The following is an 11,537-nucleotide window of genomic DNA, read 5'->3' as shown; positions in this document are numbered from 1 at the left end:
CCTACCTCCACCTGCCTCTGACCAGGAGCAGGGTAAAGAGTCCGGCCTTCCCCTCCCCAGGGTATTTCAAACCTCTGGCTGGGGAGGCGTGGTCCAAGTTGTTGGTCAACCCCATAGGCTGAATTAAGCCCACCTGGGCCTAGTTTGGGCCGGCCAGGTATACTGCCCACCTGGCTGAGGGTTTGAATTGGAGTATGCCCAGTGAAGGGGCCCTCATAGGTGTCTAATGCTTGCCTGATTCCTTCCGAACTTCCTCAGGGGAGAGACAAGCCGCTGTCTGAAGCTACCTAACATCACGACTTACCTCTTTAGTAAAGATGGCCAGCAGAAGGATCGTTGGGTAGAATGGAGTTTTCATGCCTGATCATTTGAGGTGGTGGCTATATCCCTTCCCACCATGGTTGTACAGTTACGCTATTGTCCTTGATGGTCTTTTGCTAAAGATGTTAACAGGAAAGTAAAGATGTCCCTAACACCAAGTGTAGTATAAATTCCAGATCCGAGACGGTCTGTTGTTACTAGTTCAGGAAGGGACCCTTCCTGAAAGGGCTGGGAGGCCACCCATGGTTAATGCTCACCTTGAGGTGAACTTAGTAGGTCTAAGCATTCCACTAGACTAATTCCTCAACAGCCCTAGCAGGTAATTATCCTCACTTGGCAGAGGAGGAAACGCAAGAACAGAGAAGCACACTCTTCAAGGTCGGATAGCTGAGCGAGGAGCAGTCAAGCCGACCATTTGCCTGGGAGCACCTGCTTCAGACAGGGAGGGAGGCTTGAGAGCGGGTGTTGGGCGGGAAGGCAGCAAGGCATTAGTAGGGGCAGGAACAAAAGCACCTTCTTAGTACATTGCATATGAATCTGCATAGCTCATACCCTACTGCCCACCCTGCTTCCCACGCCAAGGTTGGAGGCATTCCACGTCCCCTTTCTCCTGCAAGCCCTCACTCCTTTCTTCTTAAGGAAACACGATCTCTGTGATCTTCTTACCCCACTCCCACCTCCCATCCCCACCCCATCCAACCTCGAAGAATTCCTCCATCAGGTCAGATGTTGCTTAGAGAACTCCAGCAGCCTCTCTCTGGTCTTTTCTTCTCACAGGGGTCAGTCAGTTCAGTTCCTCACAAACTTCACTTTCTGATATGCAAACCTCTGGTGAGTTGTGCAAGGTCACACAGGGTCAAACAGCAAAGCCAGAAATCAAAGGCATGCTAGCGGGCTCCCAAGTTGGTGCTTGATCTTCTGCTTAAGGGGGAAAAGAGGAGGAAATGGGCTTGGACGCAGATTCTCTAAAGAGCGTTCATCAAACCTGGGCGGACACTGCCTGCAGCTTCACACGTTGTCTGGAGACACTGGAGCCATAATGAACACCTTTAGGGAAAGGTGGTGTTCGGTTTAAGAAAGGAACAGAAAAACATAGAAGTGCAGGATTTACCATTAACATCACAAAAGTCAACTGAAATAATTGATTTGTGATCGTCCTGAGCTGGTTTATAGTCGTGAACCCAGCACAAGCCACAGAGTGGGAATCAGCCTGCTGTCAAACCTAAAGGAAGCAAAGCAAAAGGCTGCAGCCACCACAACTGTCTTGGGCATAAGCAAATCCCGGTCTCGGGAGAAGTTATTGAAAAAGGAGTTAGAAGAATGCACAAGGCTTGTATCCACCATCAGAGTCCACAGTTCAAATAGATGCTAGGCCTGTGGCTTGACGTACCGGAGAATGGAAGCCAACCAACCAAAGCTGAGAAATGGATCAGACAACCTGGCCGTAGACCTAGACACAGCACGGCATTTGCTGTTGTCTGGGAATTCCAGTAACCAAGATATCTTTTTACCTGGGACGGTTCAAGCATGGGAACGGAAGGTGGAGGGCAGGCGGACCCCAGGAGCTCCAATCCTACCTTCTATCATTACAGTCTTTGAGCACAGAGGTAAAAATGCCTGTTGTAAAGGGTGGCTCATTGACCTTTGAACTTCTTAAATATTCAGGGCACGGTTCTCCTTGTATGATGGCTCACACTAGCCAAGCAGCCCCCAAATAATTGTATAATTCAGGGTCCTCTGAAATGTTCACTCTTCCATCTGTGCTGCCCAAGCAACAACATAGAACCTGTTGAATCCGAAAGTGAGGCAGGGCAGCTGGTTTCAGTAAACCTCTTCCTTTCTGTGGCACAGAGAAAAGAGTCAGTCAAATCAGGAATGTGAGTAAAATCACCTTGCTCAGGTGTTTCATTTCAACAAGTGTTTTTTTAAACTCCCTTCTTCCTGCTAGATTTTCATCATCTTGGATCTTTCTCGTTTACAAGTATAGAATGCACAATTGCTTCTATTTTAAGGCTCTGTTTTAAGGCAAAGAAAACACAGTCTTTAGAAATACACAAAACCTCCTTCGGCCAGGAGCGGTGCAGCTGGGGTCTAAGTCACAGTGCCGCCGCCCGTGGTGAGCCTGTTTCTAGTTTCAGGTGGGCTCTTGGCTACTTGGGAGGTAACTTCCAATACCGGAACGGCCCAGAAACACATTCTGTAAAGATGTCACGTATGTATCTCACCGGCTCGGCTGGATGGACATTTTCTTCTCGATGAAGTCTGAAAGCTAACACGATGGGGAAGCTGGTGCCAGGCCGGGCAGGGTTTCATTCTGCTGAGTGGGAACCAACTGCTCGGGACCTCACGACAATCAGGCGTAGAAATCCGCCCAACATGATTCTGTGGACGCGATTTCAGCAGGTGAAAACAATTCATTTCTGCCCGTTTCTCACGGGGAAGCATCAGTCCTTCTATTCCTCTTTTTTCTCAGCTTGGACATTAGGATGTCCGTGAATACCCTCCTTTTAGCCAATAGAAGCCTAAAGCAAAATGTTCAGCCGCTGTCCCGAGGAGTGAACGATGTTGCTGTGCCCGCGTGGGGGGCGACGGGTGGGCTGCAGGAAGCATGCTCCGTGGGTGAGGCAGTTCCCCTCCCAAAATGCTCTTCCAAACCAGAGAGCGACAAGAAGGGGCTCGGGAGGCGGCTGGCCCTGCATCACTTGGGCAGCTTTCCATAACGCACAGTAAATAACCTTTTCCAAGGGTTGTTGACTTCGCTGTTTCTCACAAGGATTCAGACTAAGAACAAGAGACACTCACCCCCCTCCCGCCCATCCGGAAGAGGGTTACACAAGGCCACAGGCAACACGTTCCTGGAGAAGATGTCCACTCAGTGGGAGCCTGTAGCCCAGGTTTCCATCATCCAGGGCGGCGATGGGACCCAGAAATCAGAGAAACAGAAACATCACATACACAGACCAAGGCTTGCTCGGGAATGCTTTAATCACATGTAAAAATGGCATGTTCATGTATCCAAAAAAAAGCCTCCAAATTCTTTTATCTTCATCAACATCAACAATCTGGAAATGAAAGGTTGCCCCGATACCACACCCTCCGGCTCTTAACACTGTGTGTTATGAGGATGTTTATAACCCTAAGGTGGATGCCACCAGAGTGGATGAAAACATAAGAGCCACTAGGGCTGGGGACACTTCGATGCCAGATTTCTAAAACCACTTCTCCGTTCAGCAGGAATGACCCCTCGTCACGCCTCCCGTCCACACTCTGGAGCAGACAGGAAGAAAAGATCGCAAACAGCTGGGTCCAGTGTTGTTGTATACTGGTGACAATGATCTTCAACTCAATCTACTGAAACAAGATCCAGGGAGAGAATTTCAACATCGATTGGTACACTACCTCACTGTAAAGAACGTATCCGAGTCAGTTTGGGTTTTCATTTTAATAGCAGCGGAGTTGGCAGTACACTTTCAGGCAAAAGGACGCGCAGTACAGTCTTGGACGAGGATGACTGCACACACTCCACCAAGATGTTAGGCACATGGCAGTCAGAGTGCAGTGCGGTCCACAGAGGTGGCCTCGCAAATACTCAACTCTGGCCTCTTGGCCATCTGGAGCGAAGCTGTCTGGAACAAGAATAACCTTAAAACGCCACCACGGTTATCCCATTCAAGCCATGGGGAAGTGTTCCTGTTAAGTGGGTAGGGGGTGGGGTGGCATAGGATGTAGGTCGAGGGGGAGGCGCTTAAGACATTCAAAGGGAGTGAGGGAGACTCATTGAACATGTTTTGGAATGCAAGTAACAAGACAGAGCACTTTTTTTTTCAGAATCTGAATTCCTGATCTCTCTAGCACGGTGTGTGCGTACGTCTTGGGCAGGGCTGTGTGCTGACCCTCTCAAGGTAGCCTGCTGATACTTCCTCCAGATGTTTTCTGGGAGAATTGGTGAACTTTCTTTGTAAACATTCTTTCAAAAGGCTTGTTCTTTCTAAACCAGCGGTTCTCAACCTGTCGGTTGTGACCCTTTTGGGGGTCGAAGGACCCTTTCACAGGGGTCACCTGACTCATAACAGTAGCAAAGTGACAGTGATGAAGTAGCAAAGAAAATAATGTTATGGCTGAGGGGGTCACCACCACATGAGGAACTGGATGAAAGGGTCACGGCACGAGGAAGGTGGAGAACCACTGCTCTAAACAGTTGCCACACGTGGTATGAGCAGGCTGGCAGGCTACACATCTGACTTGTGCAACGGCGGCTGCCTCTTTGCTTCACAGTTCTGTTCATGCAGTTCCCCGTGTCCCACTTCCGTCTACCTGCACAGTGACAGGTGGCCTACTGACAATGAAGAGCTGGGGACACGTGACCCTTGGAGAACAGCCTCCCAGATCTCATGCCTTAACTCTCTCTCTCTATGCTTTCTGAAAGCCTTCTTGATTCACACTACAGACCTGGCCAATCTCCGCGAGAACAAGAGACACATAATAGGGCTTTTCTAGGGAAGTCAAATGATGTTCACTCAATAGCCACCAAACCTGGGCAAGAATAATGGAGAAAGAATTCAGTGATGGAGTGAATTAGAAAAAGGCTTCCTAGGAAAGGCCTGGTCTAAGTACTCTCATTTTCATGTGGAATCACGGCAAATCAACCGTGGAAAGACCCTTAACCATCATCTGGTCAGTCCCTCAGCAAATCCCTCAGGTTTGAACTCCCGTTTAACCCTCCTTTCAAGTGGTTGTCTCAGAGACGCTGGTGTGACACTACTGCTTTCTTTCTTCCGCTAGCACAGTGAAACGGAGCGGGCAGCTACACAAGTTTCCATCAGTGCTATTCTGAATGGCGTTTCACTCTGCAGGAAAGTACGTGGATTGTCCACTGCTACTCAATGGTTCCGCCAGGTTTCTCAAACACTCTAAGCTTTCTGCAGCCATTCATCATGCGAGCTACAACTTAGGAACGTGGATTTTGGAAATCATTGTTAGGGGCCCCTAAACAAAAACAAAATAAATATTTTCAATAATAAATAAAAGCTTCACTTTGAAGATGCAATCGACACCTGTGTCTGGCGTGGAGCACACAACACCCTCCCTTTGGTGGATGATCCATAGGCTGGTGACATTGGCAACTGTCAACTCAGTGTAGGAGACAGAAGAGAATGCTGGGCGCGAAGCAGAGGCTGCAGCCTGCTCTCCTAAGGCAACCGGAAGCAGGGCCCTCGACCTGGACTTTCTCCTTCCGGCTTGTGTGGTGGCACTGCACACCGTTTTCTTGTTTCTGGTTCCTCGAAAGCAATACTCCTGTTTGGAGGTTGGAATCTCTCCTCCTTCCTTCAGACGGCCAACAAAGCAACAAGCTAACTGGAGGTTAGAAACCCCGGAATTCAACTGACAACAGATGAAGTCCTCTACAGGGACACAGGGATGCCAACATTTTAACTCTTTTTGGGAACACAGATCTGAATAAGTAGTCTGCATGGGCACAAAGCATGGCTCTTGCTGGCACGCACACTGATTTGAGAAAATTTTGTGTGCCCAGGGCATTTGAGGCACAGCTCACCCAAGGTCCAATGGTATCTTTCACCCTGGTGTGGTAAAATGGCAACGGTGTCATTAAAAACAAAACAAAAAAACAGGACGATGAGTATCAGACGAAAACACACCACCAACAAAATAACCAACCTTAACGTCAGTGTCTCTTTTTATAGGGAGGCCACTCATTTTTTTCATATCTGTTTCAAAAGTATCAGATCATGAACCTTCAGTGGCTAGACGATCGGAGAGCGAATCTTCCTGCAAGAAGGACAACCCTTCCGTGACCGTGGGGCTCTGGGAGCGGACTCAGTGGAAGTCTATCAAGTATTCGGGATAGATCTGGTTGGCATCAAAGACCACAAAGACCTTTGGATTCCAGGTATCATCCACGCAGCTGTCATACAAATTCACGTAGCTCCCGTCTTTGGAAGGAGGTCGCATGTACTTGGAGTCTCCGTTTATGTAGTCCCCAATGAGCACTCGGGCGAGGAACATAGATTTGTAGGTTCTGAAGAGATGCCGCTGCTGCAAGCTGACCCCGTGGATTTGGAAGGTGTTCCCATGCTTGAGGTCATCTTTGCAGAAGCGACTGGAGTACGCAGCGTCTCTAGCGAAGTAGGTCCCTTAAAACAAAACAAAAGCCCCACACAGAGCCAAGATTAGTCCTGAGAAGGCATGAAGCATAAGCAACAAGGCAGTGTAATCATCTTGGGAACAGACACATGGAACTGTGTAGCCAACAGAGATGACAGGTGCCTCATCTGCAGAGCTTTAAGAAAGGGAGAGAAATCCATCTGCTGAGGACAGCTGTGGGGCAGCCTGCCCCGGGAGCCACTGGTGGGAGGGAGCATCCCCCAGCCTCCAAATGCAGTTAACAGAACTGTTTACGAAAGAAGTCATAAAAAAAGAAACCCAATATGTAAAACAGATCAAAACACGGCTTTGGTGGCTGAGACTGTGGGAACCCTTGGCCATCCCTCCCATTTCTAATTCCTCCCCACGTTCCACTTCCTGTGCCCAGTAGGGCTCTGGGGGGCACAGCTTGAAAACTACTAGTCAAGAGAGAATATTCTAAACCCTAGAAAACGATTTCTTTAGTACAGGGTAACCAATAATATTTCTGGAAGCAATAGAACACCATCTCCAGGGCAAGAGAGGGAGCACAATGTCATTCCCATGACAGCATCCCAAGAGATCCATTTCACCGGCTCACTGCCTAAACTTGAGTAGGAACTCAACAAGGCTGCGGACAGTTCAATGGCAGGCCTCCCGGAAACATCACCCACAGAAGACTCTGCCCAGTGCTGATGGGGCTGATGTAGCTATGTTTCGGGTCCTGGTTAAATACGTAAGGTGGGAGGGCCTTTTCAACAGTGACTGAAATCAGCTGACTATTGTAAAACACAGCACATCCTGATCCTAGATGGAAGCCAGTAATTTGCTGCCTGTGAGTACAACATGGGCCAGAACAATGCATGTCTCTCCTGGGCCTTTTCCCCTCCCCCCTGTCTTCCGTCTGCTTGAGGACTGGGCCTAACACGGAGAACTTGGGAATTTCACAATGGTTAGTAAGAAGGTGAGGCTTATCCCTATTGTTCCTTATTACATAATGGTCTCATTCTTATATATCATGTTCCGCAAAGATAATAAAGCTTTAAAGTCTAGCACCTACCCCTATGCATGATGTAATTAATTTGTGTGTCCCCTCTTTCGCTATCGGCCATAAGTCAGTTTAGTGGGTAGGCCTGGGCAGGGAAAGGACACTGAATAAAATATAATGAAAAAAGCAGCTAACGTAGGCATGGTGTCACTTCTGGATGGCGGGGGGAGGGGGACCAGTTAATCGAATAGAAATATAAGTCTTACTTCCATCTTGTATATGCAAGAAGTGACTTCTCTGTGATGTACAAACTCCGAGAGGGTCTAGTGTGGTAATTTCTAACTTAATGACTACCAAATCCTGAATTATAAAACAACCTATTTTCCCTAGAGAGAGGAGATTCTCTTCCGTAACTCACATTGGACCTGCAATGCTGATAGTTACCTTTCCCAAAGAGAGCACCATGGATGCCATTTATTCTCCAATCAAAGTTATGAATGCAAATGGCTTCCACAAATTCACTGCTGGTACCATGAAACAGCATCTGTTCGTTGATCTGAGGGATACCCCTTTTTTTCTTGAGCTGAGCCTTTTTCCTAAGGATACAATACACATACACACAAAAACATACACAGAAATACGTCAGAAGTGGCACTTGTGAATTTTCATAAGAAGCAAAGTTCAATAAAAAGGGTGACATGGGAAACACTTTTCATAACATACATCTTAGTGGACAGTGCAGCCCTGGGAAACCACCACCTTACTTTCAAACGCTTCTCTTAAGACACACGCATTAGCTCAGTAACAACTACTAGTTAATGTGGAAACTTCAGGTTGAAACTCACATCTGAAAACTATAGCAGCTCTAAACTCTGTTGCACAGGAGGTAAGGGTGGCCGCTTTCCCACACCAGCTATGGTGATACACATCCCCCCCCCAATGCAACTGAAAACAATGTGAGAATATGACCAGAGTCAAAGACAGCGAGTCCCTTTGTGCAGGGACCATGTCTTCCTCTCTTTACCCCCGAGATCAGAAAACACTGGTTGAATTGAAGTTTGACTCTTAGGGCTGGGGGAGCCATTAATTAGGCCATCTAGCTCAACTCCTTTCCCAAAAGACAAGTCTTTTCAAACAGGTACAAGGAAACTCAATGAAGGATGTGCTTTCTTACAAGCAAGATAGGCCTAAAAAGAGCCTGTGATCATTACATAATCTGGTGTCAATTGGGATTTGAGAGGATAAAGAGTGAAGGGGTGGAGTCTAGTCTGTCAATCAGATCATAGCCAAGGAGGTCTCAGTGTGGGCCTGGCCTTCTCCTGAGGATTCTGGGAATTCCTGGATTTCCTCTTTAGAGGCGGGAGAGACTCTCTCTGTTCACTCCCTTGGAGACTCTCTACTGACAAGACTCACTCCCTGAGAGGTGCTCTACTGACAAGGCACATGGCACTACACTGATAGTCCCCATGCCCTGGGAGCTGGAGGAGCCATGTGGAGTCCCCTGCTAGTGCTGAGATGCTTCCATCACCACTGCATCCACAAGACTTTGCAACAATTGGCCTGTGATCTTCCTGCATTCAGCATCATTGTATGTGTTGTGTGAGTCGGAAGAGGAATTTATAGATTGGTATCAGACATAAGGGCTAATATCAGACTTATGGACTTGAACTGGACTGGGCTGGGATGTTTTCTCAATATTCTCAACATTCAATTGCTCTTGTATCTAAACCTCTTTCTTATTCACATATAAGTGTCTATTGATTTGTTTCTCTAGTCTACCTGGACTAACACAGAGGCTAAAAGTCTTTCATAAAGGAATACAGAAATATGTGCTTATATATTAAAAAAAAAGAAAGAAACTCACTGCCATTGAGGCGATACCAACTTCCAACCCTTTTACTGCAAACCTCAGAAAGTTTGTGGAAAAACTCCCTTCTCCTGTCCTTCCATTATGAAGCCCCCTCGTATGAAAGTAAAAGATCATGGACTAGATCTCCATGTGTTCAAAAAGATCCCCCTGGAAATAATGCTGACTGCAAAAAGGGAGTTCTCGGGAAAATATATAACCGAAAACAGTCCAGTACAGTGCCATGTGCTGCACATATACAAATAATGGGAAAAAAACATCAAAACAATGGATTATGGTGACTGAATGGGACTGAACTACTGAAATGTGTGACACGGGAAGTGTATGTTGGTGACACGGTTGGAAAGAAACAGACCAGCTACAATGGAACACCGCACAGGGACACGGAGGCCTGACATCAACTTCAGGAGGAAGGGAGGAGCGCAGACGGCGACGGGCAAGGCCTTCACCTCTGTGTGGAACGCTTTGGATCGTCAAAGCATCACAAACGAGGTGACACTGTCACTATGGGCACCATGAACACTTGGATTGTAAACACACGGGTGTCTGTAAACTCTTTACTGCATTTTCATGTTTAAACAAATCTATTTTTAAACATTAGAAAAGAACTTTCTTCCGCTAGGACATCTCTGATAGATCGAACAGCTGCCCCTGAATCTGTTCCCCTCAGGCCCCTCCACCCCTCCCCATGCTTTCTTTGTAAGACCCTACAATCTACTTTGCGATCGCTGTCATTTTTCAAAACACACCCATACCAAAACGGAACCCAAATCTGCCTCCCTGTTGCTTCTACTGATTGGCCTTCATTGTTCTTCTGTGAGCACAGGACAATTCAAGCCACTCTTACACATAACAAGCCTATCCAAGTATCCAGAAATAGCGATGAGCACTGCCCAGGCTTCCTTCCCTAGGGTCACTGTACAGCCCAGTCTCACAACGACTGCTCACACGGCCGGCGCCCAGGCCGCGCTCCATTGCAGACGGTGGGAGTGGACAGGAATCGGACGGATCCATTTCTAGTCTACCAGTGTTGGCAAGAAATAGAAACGGAGCGTGGAAATCCTCAGGCACCACTGGCTCCCTGGGCCCCAGCACATTCCTCTCTGTAGCAGGGACAGTGGACTACTGGTTTACAGGAGCGGCTGTCAGCGAAAGCTCCCCGGTCCCTCCGTCAGACTGCCATCAGTCAAACCAGGCTTGGTTATGTTCCTACCACTGATCTATACACCTCAGGCAGTAGATTTATTTCAGGTAAGCTTCACTCACCAGGGTAACTCAAAAAACACAAATAACAAAGTAAAATAGCCACGGCTGAGATGGGCAACATTTACAACGGCAACGTCCAGCTTCGTGAATGTGTGCAGAAACGAAGCCTCAGTTAGAGGAAGACACAAGTCGAAGTGACTCTCTCTCCAAGGCCATCGGCATCAGGTACCAAAGTCTAACACGGACAAACGTTCATCCATGGGGGGCAGTCTTTTCAGTCCGTGAGGCATGGCATCAGGAGGATGGGTATTAAACAAACACAAACTTTAGGGAGAAAAAAAAGCATGTTTTCTCAGAGAACAAGTATGCCAACTTTATCAGAATTTTATGTACAGCCTAATTTTTTTTTAAACATTGCCCATTGTTACTTTTGTAACTAGGGAATGAAAAAAAGCTTTGGGAAGAGAGATCATCTTTTTGTTTCCGCCCACTGTTGTAACCTTCCAAGGGCTGTCAGAATCCTGGCTTAGTCACACCACACATAAGCTGCCCCTTGTAACTTTGACTCTTCAGGGATGTGATAAGCAAGCCTTCAGCTTTGGAACCAAGATGCTGATAAAAACGCCGGATCAATGAGAACGCGCTGAAGGGCCCACGAGGAAAGCATCAGCGCCATTCGAGATGCTCTTTGAAGACACTTTCAACTGCTGTTCTTTTTTTTCTTTGCAGCCAATCTGATACATATTTGCCTTCATCTTATTTCCATTACGGAAAAGTTCTCATCCACCTTGCAGAAACCAAGTTGGAAGACCTCATTTGTTTGTGATAATACTGTCGATTAGTTTGACATTGGCAAATCCGTGCTGAGCTTCTTTTTTCTAAGTAGATATAATACACATACATATTTCTTTTTTTTTAAATCATTTTATTGGGGGTTTGTACAATTCTTATCACAATCCACACATACATCCATTGTGTCAAGCACATTTGTACATTTGTTGCCATCATCATTCT

At 47.1% G+C, this 11,537-nt stretch overlaps 1 protein-coding gene across 4 annotated transcripts in view; it reads right to left on the bottom strand.

Moving 5' to 3' along the window:
- Positions 1-4,445: 4,445 nt before the first annotated feature.
- Positions 4,446-11,537, bottom strand: part of PARP11 (poly(ADP-ribose) polymerase family member 11) — a 70,780-nt gene continuing 63,688 nt past the window's right edge. For all 4 annotated transcript variants that reach the window (XM_045285863.1, XM_045285862.1, XM_004717640.2 and 1 more), the window contains 2 exons: positions 7,895-8,046; positions 4,446-6,473 (listed from right to left, as the gene is read on the bottom strand). In XM_045285863.1, coding sequence (XP_045141798.1) covers positions 6,157-6,473; positions 7,895-8,046 — 469 coding nt within the window. In that variant the 3' untranslated portion in view covers positions 4,446-6,156. The remainder of the gene's footprint in view (positions 6,474-7,894; positions 8,047-11,537) is intronic.

The sequence above is a fragment of the Echinops telfairi genome, unplaced genomic scaffold, assembly GCF_000313985.2.
Source record: "Echinops telfairi isolate 266 unplaced genomic scaffold, ASM31398v2 ScPeMD7_7479;HRSCAF=8517, whole genome shotgun sequence".
NCBI lineage: Eukaryota > Metazoa > Chordata > Mammalia > Afrosoricida > Tenrecidae > Echinops > Echinops telfairi.
Note: the sequence above shows the minus strand (reverse complement) of the source record. Positions and strands in the feature narration are given on the sequence as shown.